Source organism: Rosa chinensis, chromosome 2, assembly GCF_002994745.2.
Source record: "Rosa chinensis cultivar Old Blush chromosome 2, RchiOBHm-V2, whole genome shotgun sequence".
In the NCBI taxonomy this organism is placed as follows: Eukaryota; Viridiplantae; Streptophyta; class Magnoliopsida; order Rosales; family Rosaceae; genus Rosa; species Rosa chinensis.
The window spans coordinates 50,580,181-50,602,360 of record NC_037089.1 but is presented as its reverse complement, the minus strand read 5'-3'; the positions used below and the strand labels follow the sequence as shown (position 1 = coordinate 50,602,360).

The window sequence follows — 22,180 nt, the reverse complement described above, 5'->3', positions numbered from 1 at the left end:
CTCGATGTGGGACACAGGTTGTTCTTCTGATGCCATATCAGCCCTCTTGTTGTGTAAATAGATGGGCTGTGCTGGCCTTACCCCGGGCCCTGGGTGCCCAGGGTGGCATCCCATGTGAGGCCTGCCATGGTGGGTCGTGAACCCGGCCCATGGCGTAGTACCTGGGAGTACCGATGGGGCTCAGAGGCTAGTGCTAAACCTAGTTGAGACTCCCCAGTATGTACAGTACCATAAATGGAGTTGTAGATACTTCGTCGGATTCCGGTGAGTATGCTTCCGAGTGCGGCGCCCAATAAACGGTCCTGCATCATCAAATTTAGTTAATAGCATTTGGTATTTGATATTTTGAATTGACTTGATGAGAGAGAGAGAGAGAGAGAGAGAGAGAGAGAGATCGAACAGATGGTTCATTAGCCCCAAAAAAAACTTGTTAGAGTTTTGCCGTGGTTTTGGAGAACAGAGAGAGAAGACCCAAAAAGAAAAAGAAAAAACAAAATCTGACTTTGAGGGTATTCTAGACAGTGCAAAAAATGTTAAGTTGAAATATTATTAGAAAAATAAAAGGGTGTGTGATTTGCAATTATGGGTGTGTAAATTTCACCCCCTTAAAATTTGATGTATTTTCTGTACAATTGGTAAACTAACCTTTATGAAGTTGGTGGAACTCATGCCCTTGATATCTTAACTATCTCATGATCTGTCTCTTTTGTTTTTGTGTTGTTTTGTTTCACGGAATTGAGGCATGGAAATGAGAAGTGTTACGGTTCCCACGTCTAGTTAGTGCGAGGTAAAGAGAATTGAGGAATTATACAAAGGGTACTAGGTAAAATGCCAGAATGGTTCCTTCCGTTCTCCTTGGGATAAGATTTTCCTTTCCCCTCATTAATTGTTTATCCGATATTACTAAACGCCGGTGGGAATCAAGATTTATCGTTTGTACTGCAATGACTACTCATGAGTCATGATCAATCATTATTTTATTTATTTTTTCTTCTAGAAGGAAATTGGTAGAGGCACTAGGAATAGTTGCCCGCGCTTTGCTGCAGGAGGTAGGATTGTTAGTGAATTGCTTAGCGGGAGGTAGGATTGTTAGTGAATTGCTTATGAAAGTAAGTGATTGTATAGAAAAGAAGTTGTTAATATGATACTAAAAAAACTGAAATTGAATACAATTGATATGAAACTGCTTGTACTTCTTTGGAAAGTTCTTGAATTCCTTCTGGAATTTTTATTTATGTCAAGCGTTTAGATTGAGTAACACAGTGAAATCGATTGAATAAGATTTGTCACCGCTTTGTGGAATGAATGCTCCTTTGTGGGAGTTCTTCTGGGAATATCTGTAAACTGATTAGTAAAAGAATGAGTACTATATATAAAACGGGTAATGGATGGGTCATCTTGCTAGAATAAGATCACTGGTGATTACGCAAAATAACATTGAATGTGATCTATGGTAATACTGTTTCTTTGTTTTGTTTAAAGGTTGAAAGTATTGTGTTCTGTTCCGTATTCCAACAGTTTACAATCAAAATCAAAGATCTCAGATCAAATTCATAAAATTAATAATGAAACTTCTTTTGTTTATCAACATTAGGAATCCAAGAAACCAATGCATTTGGCTTTGTTAAGCTTAAATAGGCTTTCAATTAAATGATAAAGAGAGAATACTTTGTTCACTTGGTTTAATCTCAAGAAAACTAACAGCGATAAAACCACACCACTGCCATTCTGTGTTAAGCCCAAGATAGTGCAGCTGGACAATGAGACAGTTATTCAGCCAGTGAATAGTTAATTCGTTGAGATGAATTCTGAAAGCTTGCATGTCAACTCATAAATCACAACTGAATAGAAAATTTCGAAAAGGAAGAAGAAAAAAACCTATTCTAATCTAGCATACGAAAGAAATAAGAAATGGTTAAATCTTCCAACTATTTATGCAGTTTGTGAATGTTCTATCAATAACACTGCATTTTGGCCAACAGAAAAACCGCAAATGAAAATGAAAGGTAGTGAAAACTGCATTCAATGGCATTCTGAATACTATATCCTCTGCTATACCATAGGGATTTCCGTTGGTGTAAACCTAGAATAGAATGACAACATAAACTGGAGATCAAAAGAAACAAAAGACTTCTTATCAGTTTGTGGCATTTCATATATTGACTGTGCATGAGAGACCTTCATCTCGCATAGCTGCTAAGTGATAAAGAAAATAGCATTCACCACAGTGAATCAAGTATCCAACAAATTTCTCACCAAAAAAAATAATAATAAAAAAAAAATTTAACAGAAGAACAACAAAACCTAGATAACAAAAGCTCTCAAACCTTGGGATTAAATTTCTCCGCTTATCCTCTCTTTTGCAGAACTGCGGGAAACACACCCAATCTCTTTATCTCTCAATCGTGGCTGAGTTAATAGTGGGAAAATTGAATTAAAAAGTATTAATTAAATGAACAATTCAAACAAAAATCTTTCTGTGATAGTTTATATTCCTGCTTCCTTTTCAAAAGGAAGAAAGTAAAAATTGTGATACACAACCAATTCACAACCTGGAGCTGTTCTATTTGAAGTCTGAAGCTAGAGCCCAATCACAATAAACACAATTTTCAGCTTATCAATTAAAGAAAAATAAATACAATCAAAAACCGCATTTGTTTCCAACCCAATCTTCTCATCATAAACTCGACCCACTCAAAATGCAAAGCATTGGATACAAAACAAAAAGAAACAACACTGATTATAATAGCTAGAAAACTGGAAGGAAAAAAAAATACCGATTCAAGAAAATCAGTTTAGAGTGTGTTTGTACCAAACCGAAATCCCACCAACCTTTCATGATCGTTGACACACAGAAACTGTTCATAATTCACTAAACGATAACAAAAATGAGAAAGATTAAAAACAAAGCCTGATCTATTTCTTTTCAACCCAATCCTTTACCCTCATAATCTGAAAAAAAAAAAAAAAAAAAAAAAAAAAAAAAAAAAAAAACAAGCCTAATTGCATGCACTAATCTAATCAAAAATCACAAAACAAATGCACGAAATCAAGGAAGCCACCGTTTAATATCAGATAAAATTCAGACACAAATAACACAATGAAAAGCACAACATGATATAACGGAAGAACATCCAAATCCTACCAAGAAAAGAAACCCAACTCTTCTCTTGCTTTTAATGAAAAAGAAAACCACAAAATCCAAACCCAGATTAATTGAAAACTACTTAGATTGGTTCTTGAACAGGAAAACCCCAAAACGGTGATGTATGATGATGGAAAAGCTGAGAGACCGACAAAAAAAGTAAATCAAACAAATTCGAACCCGTCGTAGAATACCAGGGGTGATCAGTTCCTTCAGTTTCTGTTCGAATTGACCATCAACTTCTTCCCGTCTCCCTCTTCTTCAGTCTCAAACTCTGTCTCTCTCTATCCCTAGATAGATAGAACGCAGCATGAAGCTCTCTGTCTCTTTCTCTCTCAAATTGAAGCTCTCTCTTTTTCTCTCTCGCTATCTCTCGATCATACTCGGTGTATTCAGCAGTAATTGTAGTCTGACCACCGCCATTTAGAAAAAGACAGACATGGCAGGCCGTAAATCACGGAAAAAAAAGGGCAAAACCGTCCTTTAATGAAAACAGTGCTGTGAACAGTGCCACTCTAGGGGCTTTAGTATATGTAAAATTATAAGGAAAAACTCCCAATACAAAAATTTATGCAAATTCGATAGGTAAATAAGTGACCAATGAAAGCAAGAGCATAAGCCTTGTTATTACCTTCTCTACACACATGACAAATTAAGAAAAGGGAAAATTACTGGTCACTCCCTGTACTTTTAGGGCGTCAACAGTTCAGTCCTTACTATCCTAATTTTAACAAGTTACTCCTCAAACATTCAAATTCACACAATGTGGTCCAAAATGACTATTTTACCCCTCACTTCATCTTATATATATATATATATATATATATATAAATTTATATATATTTACCCCTAACTTCATATTTTATATATATATATATATAACTTTATATATATATATTTACCCCTCACTTTATCTTATATATATATGTATATATATAATTTATACATATATAAATATAAATATATATATAATATACATATATATATTTATATATATTTACTCCTCACTGTTAAAGTAAAATTGAGATAGAATTAGTCTACTCATTTCATTTCATAGCCCTTTTATATAGGGAGAGAATTACAACAGAAATATCAATTACAATTATGACATTAACTACTGATTGGTCCTTGATTCATGCTGATTGATGGTGATTGCTAATTACTTGATTCCCTCTCCGTCAATCACTTTGACGAATGCACATAATGTGGTTTTCCTTTAACACTCCCCCTTGTGCCAAGTCAAAGATGAAATGGTGCATGAGTTGTTGCCTCAGTAAAAACCTTGCCAAGTAACAATAAAAAACCATGTGGGACAAAAAATACACCTTGGTCGAAGGAAAAGAGCACAACGCACCTTCTACATTTGAGGATGACATGTGTGTATTAGACTCCCCCTGACGTCTACATCTCCCCCTGATACTTGCATTAATCAAGGGAGTTTGGAAAGACTTCGCATTCCTATGTTTTTCACATGTTTCTCAAATGTGGCCTTGGGCAATGATTTGGTGAACAAATCTGCCACATTCTCCTCAGACCTCACTTGATTCACTTCAATCTTGAAGAAAGCTTGTTGTTGCTGATTGTAGAACAACTTTGGCGATATGTGTTTTGTGTTATCACCCTTAATATAACCTAGCTTCATCTGTTCGATGCAAGCTGCATTGTGTTCATAAATGCAAGTAGGCTCTTCAGTGGTAAAACTCAAACCACTAGTCCCTTGAATATGCGTAATGATAGTTCTCAACTATACACACTCACGAACCGCCTCATATAGAGCAATGATCTCTTAGTGGTTCGAGGAGGTAGCCACAAGGGTTTGCTTGGTTGATCTCCAAGATATCGCCTTGTTCCCATTGGTAAATACCTAACCAGTTTGGGAACGGCCTTTATGTGGGTCAGAGAGATACCCAGCATCAGCAAAACCAACCAAAACGTTATGTGTAGTGAGTGGCGTTTTCGCCATCAACATTTCCTTTAGGGATTGTAGTTCCATCTGTGGTCCCTCTTGTCTCTCTGTAGGGGAAGAACAGTCACAAGTCAATGGTTCCTTTTAGGTATCGGAAAATGTTCTTGATACCATTCCAGTGACGCTGCGTTGGCGCTGAGCTAAATCTAGCTAACAAGTTTACTGATAATGCAATGTTTGGTCGAGTACATTGGGCTAAGTACAATAATGCGCCTATTGCACTTAGATAGGGAATTTCAGCTCCCAACACCTCTTCGTCATCTTCCTTTGGGCGAAATGGATATTTCCTTGCATCAAAGCTTCGACCGATCATGGGAGTGCTAGTAGGATGCGCTTTGTCCATGTTATATCGCCTGACTTTTGGACATACGCAGACTGGTGGATTAGTATTCCACAAACTCGGTGTTCTAGTTCAAGGCCTAGATAGAATCGAGTTTTCCCAAGATCTTTCATCTCAAATTCGGATTTCAAGTAGCTCGCAGTTTCTCTTATTTAATAAAGAGTACCTATTATGTTCATATCATCGACATATACAGCTACAATTGCAAATCTGGAACTTGTTTTCTTTATGAATACGCAGGGGCATACTTCATCGTTCTTATATCCCTTCCCAATCAAGTAGTCACTTAAACGGGTATATCACATCCACCCGGATTGTTTCAATCCGTAAAATGAGGGTTCAACCTAATTGCAAACACAATTCGTGGTTTAGAGTCACTTGACTTGGGTAATGTAAGGCCGTCATGCACTTTCATATATATCTCTGAATCTAGATCCCTATAGAGATATGCAGTAACCACAACCATGAGCTGCATTTCCAGTCCTTCGGAAACTACTAAGCTAACTAAGTAGCGGAACGTTATAACGTCCATTACAGGAGAGTATGTCTCCTCGTACTCAATTCCAGGGCGTTGTGAGAAACCTTGCGCCACAAGGAGAGCCTTGCACCTCAGAACTTCATTCTTCTCATTACGCTTTCTGACAAAGACCCATTTATGTCCTACAAGCTTTATACTTGGTGGAGTTAGCACTACTGGACTAAATACCTGTCTCTTTATCAGAGAATATAATTCTGCCTGGATTGTTTCTTTCCATTTAGGCCAATCTGTTCTTTGTTGACATTTTGCAACAGAGCGTGGTTTGATATCATCGTGCTCTATGATTCCTTGAGCAACAGTATATATCATCAATGTGTTTGGAAGATCTTTCTATCAACTCATACGCACTCTCATAATCCTTTGAGATTTCTTTGTTCTCTGGAATCATTTTTTAAACATCGAAGCGTCCTCCAGTATTGATTCATGGACATAACTATAATCAGAGACAATCTCATGAGAGAGATTCTATACATTGATGATTGGTTTGTGCCTTACTCGCCCTCTTCTTCCTTGGGTGAGTGTCAATCGAACCAAGTGGCCTCCCCTTCTTCCTTTGGGGAGCCACGGCCTCAACCACACCTCCACTAAGTGTGGTTGCAGTGCCTCTATCTGCAGCACCGTGCCCCTTATTGGGGACTTCTAACCTTGTAGGCACATTTGCATCTGATATATGTGATCTCATCACTTTTACGATATTAGTAAACGCATCAGGCATTGAATCTTCTACGTTCTGAAGATCGATAATTCTTTTCACTTCACTTTCACATTGTGAAGTGCGGGGATTAAAATGAGACAGAGTGGGAACAAACCACGACAATTCCTGTCGTTTCCTTGGAAAATCCTTTTTCCTATCTCCCCCTAACGACGGGAAGACTGTCTCATCAAAGTGACAATCCACAAATCTAGCAGTAGAGAGATCGCCTGTCAAGGGTTCCAAATAGCGGATAATTGTTGGGGATTCGTATCCAACATAAATACTTGATCGTCCCTGAGGACCCATTTTGGTGCGCTGTGGGGGCGCAATAGGCATATATACTACTCAACCAAATATGCATAAGTGTGAAATGTCAGGCTCATATCCAGTTACCAACTGGTACGCAGAAAATGGTTGGCTAGCAGTGGGTCTGAAAAGAATAAGTAAAGTTGCGTGCAATATTGCATAACCCCAGGCAGATATAGGCAGGTTGGTGCCTATAACCAATGCCCTAGCCACCATCTATAGCCTTTTAATGGTGGCTTCTGCGAGACCATTTGGTGTATGCACATGGGGTACAGGATGCTCTACATCGATCTCAATGGACATGCAATAATCATCAAATGCTTTTGATGTAAACTCTCCAGCGTTATCAAGCCTCATAGACTTGATAGGGTGATCAGGGTGGTGAGCCCTTAAGCGTATAATCTATGCTAGGAGTTTTGCAAATGCAGCATTTTTTGTAGACAATAAAACGACATGTGACCAAATTGTCGAAGTATCCACCAGAACCATAAAGTACTTGAATGGTTAGCATTTTGGATGGATAGGTCCACAGATATCTCCTTGTATCCTTTGTAAGAATGGAATGTTTTTTTTGTATCTTTAGCATAGGAAGTTCTTGATCATGTTTTTGCTAAAGAGCAGGCTTTACAAAACGAGTGATTTGCCTTTGAAATAGTCAATGAGGCATAATGGGAGGGACGTAGTGCTTCTGATACTTCAGAAGGCAATGACTATATTTGAGCAGTACTAGGACCGACACCTTGCAGTGTGATGGATTTTTGTCCCATTTTATTTTTCACTCGAAAGAAGGGATGTCCATATGAGTTCTTTAAAATACGGATCATCATGTCACGACTGGGGTGCCCTAGGCGGTCATGCCAAAGCCTGTATGAGTCAGTGTCCCACATTTCATTGTTGGTGACAGCATATGATTCAATGATCCTAATCGTAGTGAGGTATAGTCCACTAGATTGACTCATAAGTTTCTCTAAAATGCATTTCCTTCCACATTCATTAGAGTTAATATCAAGGTATTCAGTTCCATTCTCATAGTGTGTTTCTACTGGATAACCGTTGGCACAAATAGGTTTGAAACTTAACAAGGTTCGATTAGCACTTGGTGCATATAGAGCGTCTGTGACTTGAAATGTTGTGCCATTAGGCAACAAAAATTTGGCAGTTCCTCGCCCTTTTATTACTTGTGATGATCCAATCATCGTAGTCACAGAGGAATTATAGGCTATTGATTCAATGAATAATTGCATATTTCTTAATATTGTGTGGGTAGTCCCACTATCAATTAAGCACTCAAGTTCTCCTCCATTCATTCCTACAAATAAATGGGAGGTATTTAGAAAATATAGCTCATATTCTTTAAAGTATTTCTATTTGCGTAGAATGATACTCTTTTCATTCTAATAATTTTTCTCTAGATGTATTACTTTACATCTTTATAGTGCTATGTCGAACCATGTAAATATGTGTAGTAAATAAATTTGAATAAATTCAGTGCTTCAGAATAAAATTCGAAATTTATTAATAAGCCAATGATAATCAAATCAAGGTCTCTGTTCAGAAATCTAATTCATCAAACCATTCTTTAAGACCAAATAATAGTCTAATTAAAAATGAGGCATTATGCCTTCACAACTGTCTGTGGAAAATATAATGAATAAAGCAGATCAGTTAAGATTGAGAGCATCCATTTACTTAGCAAGTTCCTTTTTGCCATTAAAGTCTGCAATTGTAAGATTGACGTCTAGGTCATGACCTCCTTCTTCCATATAGTGAGCCTCTTGTTCTTTAGACTCTCTATACCTCTTGTAATTGGCTACTACTCTGTTGTTTGCTTGGCAGTTCTTGTACCAATGCCCAATGAATCCACACCTATAGCATGGTTCATTGTCAACTATTTCCTTTTGCATCTTTTTTCCACGATCCCCATGTCCTTTTCCATGTGGTGCACTGTTGCCACCTGGGTAGGGATCAGCACGTCTAAACCCCCTCGCATTGGAGTTCTTTCCACCTTTCATTTTTCCATAATTAGCCTCGGGAATTTTATTTGTCTCAGTGGGCCTGGCATTGTTGTTCAAGAGAACTTCATTATGTCTTTCAGCCACTTGTAGTAGGCTTATTAACTTATTGAAGATTGTGATTCTTTTGTTGTCATACTCCAACTTATACTGGTTCGCTAGTATAAATGCTGAAGTAGGAAAGGTGGTAAGAGTCTTGTAGATCATATCATCTTCTGTGATTTCCCTTCCATAGAAATTGAGACGTTCCTTTAAGTGCAACATGTCCTTGTTGAAGTCATTGACCTTTTTATAGTCAAGCAAGCGGATTCCATTCCACTGAACGGCCAGTTCTGGGAGCAAAGTATCGTGAATGTTCCCAAAACGTCCCTTAAGGGCATCCCACAGTTCTTTGGGTGTCTTCAACTGAAGGTACTCCCATCGTAGGCTAGGATCAATATGTCGCTGCAAAAACATTAAGGCATTTGCTTTCACCTTATTAGATAGTTCATCATCTTTGGGGTCGGTAATGGTGGTAGTGTAGTCTTTTGCCTCAAAGGCAATTTTCATATCGGAAACCCAACGATGGTACTCAAGTCCTTCTGAGTCCAAGATTTCAAATTTAGGTCGAGTTGGATCAACCATCTACATAAACAAGAGAAGATATAAATTACGCAGTCAAAAAGACATCCACGTAAATTATTTTCCAAAAATGTGAATTAAATTTCAAGACCAAGATTCGTAATGGTCACATTGTTTTTCGATGCTATGTGAAAATACTTTATCACAGTAAGTATGTGTGTATAATGCGCATGAAATTTCATTATCATGGCAAACCGGATTGTATATGTTGCATTCTAAAAATAACCATAGCACATTTAAAACATAGCATATATAAAAATAAATTACATGACATGCTCAAATTTCACAAATATACAACAAAATATATGCTACACATAATAATTAGCAATAATATATCATGAGTAAAATAAAAATTACGAAACATGCTTTAAATTTCATAATAAAAACATAAGCAATAAAATATAAAACATGCTTAAACATATTTATAAATCATGCTTAAAGATAATCATATAAAACATAAATAACAAGGCATGCTTGAAATAATCAAAATTATCTAACTAAACATGCTCAATAACAAAATATAATAAAAGCATAAAAAATAAAATATAAAGCATGCTTAAAAATAGCAAATATAAATAAAATTCACATGCTTAGTTAAAATCATAAAATAAAATAAAGAAAACATACTTGATTTCGAGATAATAAAACAATCCTATCACATGCGCGTGTTGATGCAGACTTACGTAGCGATGATTTTGGACTTAAGAAAAACTGGGCCGCATCCTCTCTCTTTTCAGTAGTGGGCCTTATTCTTTTTTCTTTTTTTTTCTTTTCCTTTTTTTTTTCTTTCTGGGCCACATGGCCTGTTTTTTGTTTTTCGTTTTTTTTTTCTTTTGGGCCGGGTTACTCTTTTCTTTTCTTTTTCTGGGTCGGGTCCCCCTTTTCTCTTTTTTTCTCTTCTTCTTCTTTCTTTTTTCTCTTCTGGTTTTCTGGCAGACTGCTGCGTCGAGCTGGGGCGGAGACTGGGTAGTGCTGCAGCGTTGTGGCCTAGTGTGCTTGGTGAGAGCGGGCTGCTAGCCAGACGCACGGCGGAGGACCCTGGGCTGGGCAGGACACGGGGATGCTGTTGTCGGATGCACGGGCTGTTGCAGACGGGGCTGGGTGTACTAGGCAGGAGGCCGCGGTCAAGGGAAGAAGTTGAGGCTCCGGTGAGGGCTGGCGGTCCCTGATCTGGATGGGAAATTTTTTTTCTTTGTTTAGGATGGCGGTAGAGAAGAAAAAGTTTTTTTTTCGAAGAAGAAAAAAAAACTAGAAAATTAAGTTTTTTTTCTTGGCTATTGGCTCTGAGCGTGCTGATAACGTGTTAAAGTAAAATTGAGATAGAATTGGTCTACTCATTTCATTTCACAGCCCCTTTATATAGGGAGAGAATTACAACAGAAATATCAATTACAATGATGACATTAACTACTGATTGGTCCTTGATTCATGCTGATTGATGGTGATTGCTAATTACTTGATTCCCTCTCCGTCAATTACTTTGACGAAGGCACATAATGTGTTTTTCCTTTAACACTCACTTCATCTTATATATATATATTTATATAAATTTATATATAATATATATACATATATATATATATAATTTTTTATAGGGATATATACATGTATATATAATATATATATATATATATATATATATATATAAGATGGAGAGAGAGAGAGAGAGGAATTAAAAAAAAAAAAAGAGAACAAAAAAAGGAAGTAAGGGTAAAATAGTCATTTTAGACCTATTGTGTGAAAATTAGAGAGAATAAGGACTAAATTGTTTAATTTAAAATGCGGGGGACTAAACTGTTTTTAAGAGAAAAGTACAGGGAGTGACCAGTAATTTCCTCTTAAGAAAATCAATAAATTGGAAGGCCTAACCATTCTGGCATTAACAATTGAAACTATGAGAATTAAAGTAACATCAATTCTCATAGTTTCAATTGTTAGGTCTCGTTTGATTCATGAAAATGAAACATTTTTCCTATGGGGCTGAGAAATTAAAATTCCTGTCATGTTTCCTTTCTAGTGTTTGGTAAATCTGGGAAAACATTCAAGAAAGACTATTTGATTTCCCTTCAATGTTTGGTTGGTTCAGGAAAGAAAAAAAAATGTATCAATGTTCCAATAATATTCTTGTATTTTAAAATTTATCATCATGGGGTGAAATTGGCAATAACACACTTGAGTAGGGATATTATAATCCTAAATAAATGCTGGAAAAGAAGAAGGGAAAATCAATCCCATGGGTTCCGAAAGAAACCATCCTCCACCCTATTTTCCCTCTGTCAGAAAAATAATTCCCAAGTTTGTGCCTAAATAAAGAAAAGAAACGATTTTCTTTTCCTGATTCCTCAAATTTGTGAACCAAACATGGCCTTAGTATGCAATGTTAGGCAACCGATCAATTTAAAATCATTGCGAATTAAGTGCCTAATATAGTATAACCTAAACGTTGGCTGTCTTCGAGGCTCCTTTTTCTAAGTTGTATTTTCAGTTTCTTTATAAATAAAAAAAAATTGTTGTGAATTCATGGTAGAAGATTATAAATGTTCATGATCACATCTCGCGCACCTTACTAGATCCAAAGCATAGATTTACTATAATTCGTTGATTACAAGGAGAACATGACTATTATTCGTTGTGAATCAATAAGATTGTTTTTTTTTTAATTAATTTTTTTTATTACATAATAACAACTAACAATACATATATTTTTTCTTTTTTGAATCAAGGAAAATGTATATTCATCACAAGCCAGAATCGGCTGTTACATATCATTTCGCTATCATTTAAGGCCATAGATAGACAAGAAGCTAGTGGTAGTACCCACAAGTGATATAATCCTACTAATTATACATTCAAATACGTAGAGGTAGCAGAGACCCTCCTTAAATACTAATTCAGAGGCACTAGAGATACATAGAGTGCACATCGGTGCTTCGTTTCCTAATACAAGAAATTATTGTAATTTAGACAAACTAAAAAACAGATGAATGAGCTTAGGGGCTAAAAAACCCAGCCTAAATTAGAAAGTCTAATAGGGCAGCCCTAAGAGAAAGAGGACCAAACTCAAGGCCCAGCAAGATAGGGTTGACCCAAGCCCAGACCACATCTCCACCACGCCTTCAGCCACCTATACAGCTTCGGTGCTGTTCCACTACCTACGAACCCTGCCATGAACCAACACCACCAGCCACCCCTGAGAAAATGAGTCGTCGAGCCTAACGAAGCCCGCACCGCCACCCAGACCCCCCAAAACCCACACTGCTGGATCTGGAAGTCCTCTATGAGTGTGCCCATATGCTTGAAAAACCCTTGCTGGACCTGTACAGAAAAACAACCTCAAACACCCAGAGATGTTGCCCAAAACTCGCTGCCAACCATCCTGCCAAAAACCCCGAGCCAGGGCAATGAAGTACCCGTCTAGCAGCTAGCACAGGGACAACGCGGCGATGCTAGCTCTACCCATAGCCTCCGCCGGACAGGAGCGTTTGGAGGTGTTGGTGCTCTCCCGCAGCGTTAGGGCTAAGAGAGAGAGAATAGTTCTTTCACAACTAACAATACATAGTATTGACTAGTGTGTGAATACCGAGCTACTATTGGTTTACTTTGAAAAATTAAAATGGATTTGTGAATACATAATACCTCCTATTTATGAACGAGAGACTGATATCTTGAGCTACCATTGATTTACTTTGAAAAAAACTAAAAATGAATTTGTTTTTTTGTTTTAAGGAAAGAGATTTGGGAGAATGATAGCTTGTATGAGTTACAGGTGTCTAACATATTCATACCTAACGATTTTCCACAAAATAGTGACGAAAGGTATAACTTGTACAGATCTTTTCATTTTCCGATCCTCTTTATATAGAGGATTATAAGTACAAAGCTTGAATCACACAAGGAAAAATCTTGAAGCTTCTACCCTATTATAACTGAAACAAGTAATCAGAGTTTGTGCCAAACACATAATTTGTGTATCCTTAAACATTTTCTATAATTTCTAAATTTTTTTATCTAGAAGATTAGAAGATTACTACAATAGCCCAATACCATTTGGTCTACGAAAATTAATTGTTGTAATTCTTAATAGTTGATGGAATAAAAAAAATTAATACAATATTTGATTTTAATTATGTTCTCCTCGTTGTATTCTCCTATTCCTATTAATAATAATATCAGGTGTGGGGATGAACCTCTCAACTAGGCTGGGTTCAAAACCCCATTTAAAAAAAAAAAAAAATTAGGGTTAATTACATATAAGTGCATCTTTGAATGTTTTTTTAGCCATAAGGCCACTAGATTAAAAAAGGTGTTATATTTTGGATATTAAAAAACAACATATTTACATAAATGCCACTAGAGTAAAAAGTCAACAATCATTCTCTCTCTCCTCTCCGGCAAGGTCTCCGGCCAACTCCGGCGGGTCTCCAGTCGACGTCCGGCCAACTCTGGCGAGTCTCCGATCGACCTCCGGCGACTACAAAAGCTACTGTCACTAACACCAAAAACTACTATCGCCAACAATAAAAGCTACTATGGTGAGATTTCCGGCAATCTCCGGTGAGGTCACAAAAGCTACTGTCGCCAGCAACAAAAGCTACTATTACCAACAAAAGCTACTGTCATTAGCTAAAAAAGCTACTCCGGTGAGATTTCCCGCGATGTCACAAAAGCTACTGTCACCAACAAAAGCTACACTCTCCAAAATCAAAAGCTACTGTCACAAACACCAATAGCTACGCTCACCAGCAATAAACGCTACCGTCACCAACACCAGAAAGCTACACTCACCAGTAAGAAAATCTACTCTAGCATCACCAAAACTTACTCTCATCAACGCCAAAAGCAATAATCAAGTAAACAAAAGCTACTTTCAGAGACTGAGAAAGCTGTTATCAGAGACTAAGAAAACTACGACAATATAAAGGATACAGAAAAATAAAATGCTACTGGAATCGAGAAAAGAAAACATATTCAATGTTACAAAACGTATGCAGGGTTCAACAATAATGTAACTATATAAAAAGCTACTTCCATACTTGTAGAAGCCACTACTATAGTTGTGAAAATCTATTACAATAGTTGTATAAAGCTATTGTCAATGTTGTAATGCTACTGTCATTTTTCAATGGTTACGCTCTAGACCCATATGCATCATTTGCCACCTTCAGCACGAGCCTTCATTTCCAAAATTTTTAGTTGGCCGAATGATTTCTTGGTCAATATAGGCTTCAATATCCAAATTCATATGATTTTCAAAATCTACTACTACAAATGCAAAGGGAAAGAACTCTGCAAGAACAAAGATACAACAAAATATTAGTATTTGAAATAAAAACTAAAAACAACAATGTATCGCTGCACCTCAAACGTGGTACGTACTCTTTATCAACTAGATAAAAAAGATAATAATAATAATAAGCAATCTAAAAAGCTACTGTCATAAATACAGAATGTTACTATAACATACATACAAAGCTACTGGATCAGTAATAAAAAACTACTAACACAGATACAGAAGGCTACTATAAAACATGTATAAAAAGCTACTAACATAGGTATATAAATCTACTATAACACATGTACAAAGCTGCAGGACCAGTAATAAAAAGATACTGACATAAATATTTATTATAGATATTCCATAACAAAAAACATGAGGACATATATATAAGGTTCACTAAGCAGGGGACAATTCTACACTCCTACTCTCACAAACAAGTCAGATCACCAGGAGGCCATTTATGTTCAAGGACACATGAGCACAAGGTTTGCAGACGCAAAAGAAAATGGCATGCCAAGGCTCTTGTAATGTTTTCGAGCATCCAAAACATAATCAATCACAGGAAGCACATATAAATATGCATTTTGGTCTATTCTTCAGTATTCAATAATCAATATGCATTTTGGTCTATTCTTCAGTATTCAATAATCAATCACAGGAAGCACATATACATATCTGTAATTATCAAATGCAGTCAGACTGTATATTCCTTTGAAACATACAGAAACTATATGGTCTCAACTAACAAATCTACCAACAGAGAACGCTAATCACTACATGTCCATAAATCAACCACAAAATACAGTGACAAAAGCCAACAATGCATCAAATCAGGCACAGGGAAATCGATTACAAGAACGAAATTGAAAGTAGAAACAGCGATTGAAAAGCCGAAATGCAAATCGAAGAGAAGAGCTGGAGATCTAGGATTAGAGGTGCCATACAGTATACCTGGTGGTGGTTGAGATCGAATGTGAAGAGAAAGCCACTGGTTAGGGATTTCGATTCGAGATGAAGAGGTCGCAGGCCTTGTCGTCGTTGCCGGAGAAGAAGCCTCATTTAAGGTTCCGATGCAGGTCAGGTGGATGACCTCGTCGAAGAGCCGGAGACCATAACAACTTTGTCATGTAGATCGCGCCATGCCTCCAAGTCGTCACCGGTGAGCTTGTGAGGTATGTAACGACATCGTTTCGATCTGTGCCGATCGCGCCATGCCTCTAGGTCGTCGCCGGCGAGCTCATGAGGTCTGCAACGACATCGATTTGGTTTGTGAGGGAGAGGTGCGCCATGCCTCCAGGTGTCGTCGCCGGCGAGCTTGTGAGTCTGCAACGGCATCTCGGTTAGAGAGAGAGAGAGAGAGAGAGAGGATTTTATTTATTTATTTTGAAACTAGAGTGAGATAATATTTGAGAGGTCAGAAATTGTGGAAGGGCACAATTGTCATAGATAAAATAATTTGAAGATAAAAGTGGCCTTATGTGTACAATAAAATTTAGGTGGCCTTATGACTAATTAAAGTTTCAAAGTGACACTTATGAGTAATTTTCTAAAAATTCTATACGTCGATTCCCATCAGAGGGGTCCAGGCCGTCCAGCTTGACGCACGTCTGTAGTTGAATTGGATTTGGATCTTTCAAACAAACGCCCAATAATTCAATTTCTAAATTATATCCAGGTCCATCTCCCTCAATCAGCACACCCTAACATATCTTATGTTTCGATATTGTCGGTTTCAGGCTTTCAGCTCTCGACATTTCATCTCCCCACTCTTCGTCTTCGTCTTTTCATCTCTTACAAGGTTAACCACTATATCAGATTATTATTATTATGTTCTCTGTTACACCTATAATTGTTTCGTTTCTGATCACAGGTTGATCTCTCTGTTTTTATGAAATATCTGTTGTTTTATTCATTTTGGCTTTTGTGGGTAGGATAATGAATGACGGGTTTTAGGCGAATTTGATATATATATTTTTTTAATTTGTGGAGATTGTGTGTTGTTCTTGCCTGAAATGGTATTGTTGGTTTTGGTTGAATCAAGTAGTGGAATTTGGAATTAAAGTTTTATTCTTTGTGTCTATGGTTTACTTGAATTATAGGATATATCACTAATTTGTAGGACATGCGGGTGATGAGCCATTTCTTCTTTAGTATGCCATTTTATGGGTGATTGTTTATGCTTATATATATATATATATCATGGAGATATCTTTTCTTTTGTGTTAGAATTGATTCTATAAAAGCGTTAGTTTCATGTTATTCTGGGCTCATCGCAGAATTTGTCAAAGAAGAACCTATAGTTGTTTCTTCATCTCAATGTTTCTGTAGTGGGTTTCCTTGATATTTAGGGTGTTTTGGATGAACATCTTCATATCATGTTCTCAGCATTGCCTAAGTTTGTTCTTACAGACAGTCTTGTATGGATTTTCCTTTTTCTCCGTATTGGACTAAAATTTCTGATACTGGTTGTTGTTGTAATCCAGGTTGATTCTAATTATGCATAATCAAAGACATTACTGATTTTGATGGATTATTTACCCGAGCAGTTAGTTTGGGAGATCTTGAGCAGGATTAAGAAAACCACTGATAGAAACTCCGTGTCTTTGACATGTAAACGCCTGAATGGATTGGATAATGAACAGAGGCAAGCCCTTCGGGTTGGTTGTGGATTAGACCCTGCTAATGAAGCTTTGACTTCTCTCTGCAGTAGGTTTCTCAACTTGACAAAGGTAGAGATAACTTACGCCGGTTGGATGTCCAAACTAGGAAAGCAGTTGGATGACCATGGGCTTCTTGTTCTTTCCAATTACTGCCCTTCTTTGGTTGATCTCTCACTAAGCTACTGCACATTCATCACTGATGTGGGCCTTGGTTATTTGTCTTCTTGCTCAAAGCTTTCAGCTTTGAAGTTGAATTTCACCCCAAGAATAACTGGCTGTGGCATATTATCTCTTGTTGTGGGCTGCAAAAATCTCACTGTTCTCCATCTCATCCGATGTTTAAATGTTAGCAGCGTCGAGTGGCTTGAATATCTTGGCAGGCTTGAGACACTTGAAGATCTCTCAATCAAGAATTGTAGAGCTATTGGGGAGGGCGATATGATTAAGCTAGGTGCTAGTTGGAGAAAACTGAAACGCTTGCAATTTGAGGTGGATGCTAATTACAGATACATGAAAGTCTATGATCGTTTAGCTGTGGATCGATGGCAAAAGCAGTGGGTTCCTTGTGAGAGTATGTTGGAACTTAGCTTGATAAATTGCATCATCAGCCCAGGAAGGGGACTTGCTTGTGTGATGGGGAAGTGCAAGAAATTGGAGAAGATTCACTTGGACATGTGTGTTGGGGTACGGGACTGTGACATAATAGGCTTAGCCCAAAATTCAAGTAATCTTCGCTCCATTTACCTCCGAGTCCCGTCAGATTTCTCACTTCCTCTTCTGATGAATAACCCTTTGAGACTAACCGATGAATGCCTAAATGCCTTGTCCAGTAACTGTTCAATGCTTGAATCTGTCAGGATATCTTACTCTGATGGGGAATTCCCTTCCTTTTCCTCATTTACATTACAGGGAATCATTACTTTGATTCAGAAGTGCCCTGTGCGGGAACTTGCTTTTGACCAAGTGTATTCCTTCAACGACACTGGGATGGAAGCTCTTTGCTTTGCTCAGCATCTTGAAACATTGGAGCTTGTCAGGTGCCAAGAGATAAGTGATGAAGGGCTGCAACTTGCGGTCCAGTTTCCGCGATTGTCTGTTCTGCGTTTAATCAAGTGTTTGGGAGTTTCTGATGAAGGTTTAAGGCCACTAGTAGGTTCATTCAAACTGGAAACGTTGGCTGTGGAAGATTGTCCCCAAGTCTCTGAAAGAGGAGTATTTGGAGCTGCAAGATCTGTTTCTTTCAGACAAGACCTGTCATGGATGTACTGAACTAGTTACTGGGCCGGGTAAATAGCATTGAAGCTTGTTTAGTTTCTGCAGCATTCAGTTATCCACTGGTTGTAATTAATGTACATGGCTATTGTGTTGTGAATGTTTTGTTATGTTTGTTTGTAATTAAACCTCATGATTGTTTGAATAAACTAATGTGTTCATTGATTCATCTGCTGTCATGGATAACTGCTTTATGAATCGCGAAATTGCTAGTGTGAGATTCATGCTTGTCTTGCAAACTTGTGATAGTTGAAGTTGTGCAACCATTCAATTAGCAGAGGCAGCCTACTTGAGAAAAGTAGCTACTACACAGCATACGTGATGCATATGCTGCTTTGAAGCGCATTCATCGCTTCTGCACAATTTAATGGAAATCAAAATATGTGATACTTGAATATCGCTTGTAACAACAAATGTTTGTTACAAATCACTGACTAGCATTTGTTTATTATCTTGATTAGGTATAAGTTTTATCATAGGTGGATTGGCATCAGTTTTTTTTTTTTTTTTTTAACCTACACCACCGCGGGCCTCCTCCATGCTAAAAAAATTACTTATGGAGAGGAGTCAATTTCATCCGCTTACTTTATTGATGCTTATATAATTGGAATCACTCTATGCTTTTGTAAAAAAGAAAAGACATGCCATTAAGTATTACATTTTTTTTTTAATAAAAGGCTGGTGCGGCTGTCCTCAAGTCTTGATTAATGAAACCGTCGAATACAGGGGGTGGAACATTGAGCCTAAACCCCTGATTACAATAAGTATCTAGAGTATGTTCCGAAATAATATCAGGAATCTCTACAAAAAAACATGTATTCTAACAAATACCAACTAGCAAAGAGTGCTATACTGGCTACTCCATTTGCTTTGACATAGCGGCGACATAACGGAAAGATAACTCGATATGTAACTCGATTACAATGTAGCATAATTAGCAATTGCATACCTTTCCTACTATGTTGCCGCCGGAGAATAACTCTGACGACACTTAGCTTCACCCTACCACTAGGTGGTAGCGACCATTTGACGAAGCAAGAAACTCACCACCTACCTAGAGCAGTCAAGGCACTTTGAGTGCACACACAGGCAGAAAGCCTGACTAGCCCTACACAATAACTGTAGAGACTTATTGCTCTCAAAAAGCGCAAAACAACTAAATAACATAAATAAAATCTTGAACCTTTCAAAAAAAAAAAATTTCTTGAAGAAAACAAACAACTAAGGCAGGGGCCCAAACCCCAGCATCAGTCCAGGTAGCAATTGGATAACAACCCATGTGTAAGGCCCAACCCGGTCCAAGCAAGGCACCCTCCGACTTCCCATTCTTCCTGTCGCATCACCACCAGCATCGGGCCACCATAGCAGCCACCATTGCTCCTCTCTCTAGGTTGACCCAAGACAAAATGCAAACAGCCATCAAATCGGATCTGGAATGAAGCAAAGCTCCAACCTAGAAACGCACAGCCAGTAACCCCTATCTCCGGCCAACCTGAAATCGAACTGCCGCCCTGAAGCCCGCGTCCTCCTCCCTCTTCACCACTTACCCAGCGACTTCAGACCTCCAACCTGCCGTCCCGCAAAATGCTGCCTGCACGAACAAACCTAGATCCTCCCAATAGATGTAATCACGCCTGCCACCGCCCGTCCATCCCATTGATCAAGAGCATATCTGCCCCGATCTAAAGACCCACTCTCACCCATCAGCAATCACCTAACGCTGTCGTCGGACGGAGTCAAGAAAATTTTTCTCCCGCCCTAGTGCCGCGCCACAACGGTGACATATCTTTTTCTTTATTGGATTGGAAAAGTATTACATTTAAAAGAAATAGGTTTAGGTCAGGATGTAACATCTTTTCCTTTAAAGGTTTCTTGGTTTTAAAGTCTGTAATATTTGTTGTCATTATACAACAAAAGTTTTTTTTTTTAGGGGGAAAACGACAAGCTTTATTAAATGAAACTAAGGAGTACATAGAGCGATGCAAAAGCATCGAAAAGAAAGCAATGAGCCGAAACAAGATGCACAAGCGCATCTAATTTTGAAAAGTAACCAGGGTATGACTAAATGCCTTTCGAACATGACTGGACGCCGAAAAGCCAAGAACTGCACTGCATATATCAATTTAGCAGCGAAACTGTAGTAGTAACCGTAACCAGGATCGTAACCATAGCTTGGGAGATACACCTCAAGAGAGCAAGGTGAGGCTTCTGAGAGGACGAAGGCGACCAAGGGTGTCAAAAACTTGGACATTAGCAATCGAACTCTCAAGAACAAGAACCATGAAACCGAGACTCCAATCCAAAATTGAACTAGGGCCCGGATTAAACAACACCAACCACCTGAGTCCCAAACCCGAGCCCAAGAATGCGTAGGCCTAGAGAAAGCCCACTCACTTGTAGAGCCCCACAAACAAGCCCAGACCCAGGCCTAATTAAACTTACTTTAGGCACCAAAACCCTAATTAAACTTACTTTAGGCACCAAAACCACCCAATCCCATAATCCCAGTCTTTCGCAGGCGCCACCTGACACGTGCTGCTAGCTCCCCAGAGGAGAGAGTCGTCCACCACCAAAAGAATGAGCGGCCCTCTAGAATGACACGTCACACCATTCCTAGGCCACTTGCTGATGTCCACGAGCCTAAACAAACTTAGCAAGCCGGATCGGAACTAGCCTCCAGCCAACAACGAAAGCCTTTAGTCGTCCTCCTCCTCCGTCTCCAGCTTTATCAGAGTAACTCTTTCTGCCCCGAAAAAGACAGGTCCAGGGTCCCAAATGCGAATCGCCTCACACAAACCCATATATGAGAATAGCCTCCTCCGGCGAGAGATCTTCAATCCCAGACTAGACTTCCCTCGAACACCGCGTCAATTTGAAAGGCAATTCAACAAGGAGTGGATGCCACAACCTATAGGTTGAACATAGAGGAAGGACGACCTCAAGGAGGGAGACATACATGCTTCACGAGGAGTAGGAAACTCATCCGAGGCCATAAAATTCGATGAGCAAAACCCTAGAACTAGGGTTTGTCGCTGCTAGGCAAGAGAGAGGAGAGCTCTCGTCATGAGAACTACAACAAAAGTTAAATATGTAAAACTATTTGGATAATGACTTTTTTGTGTTTTCTTTTTGGGTAGTTCTATTCAGACCTCTCAATTTGCTTTTTATACATCCTTCTTTATTTTTGTCCACCAAATTTCCTAACTTACCCTTATTTTTATTTTACATATTTGAATACCATTTTATCAACCTTCTATTCCATTCATTTATATCTTCAACTTGAGTTGGTTGCTGGGTACCAAGGTTCACCACAAAGCTTCCACGATTTGGTCGGCGACGCAAGCCCAG

General features: G+C 38.3%; 1 protein-coding gene and 1 long non-coding RNA gene across 2 annotated transcripts; one reads left to right on the top strand and one right to left on the bottom strand.

The window, feature by feature from the left end:
* Positions 1-1,072: 1,072 nt before the first annotated feature.
* On the bottom strand, positions 1,073-2,416 carry LOC121051144. Its single transcript, XR_005805253.1, has 3 exons — positions 2,328-2,416; positions 1,678-1,753; positions 1,073-1,337 (listed from the first exon to the last, which is right to left on the bottom strand). It is a non-coding gene; the product is annotated as an uncharacterized LOC121051144 (long non-coding RNA).
* Positions 2,417-16,543: 14,127 nt separating this feature from the next.
* On the top strand, positions 16,544-19,001 carry LOC112188112 (F-box/LRR-repeat protein 14). The gene is made up of 2 exons (XM_024327160.2): positions 16,544-16,698; positions 17,384-19,001. Exon 2 carries the CDS (start codon positions 17,426-17,428, stop codon positions 18,827-18,829), a length of 1,404 nt encoding a protein of 467 aa, XP_024182928.1. The 5' UTR covers positions 16,544-16,698; positions 17,384-17,425; the 3' UTR covers positions 18,830-19,001.
* Positions 19,002-22,180: the final 3,179 nt, after the last annotated feature.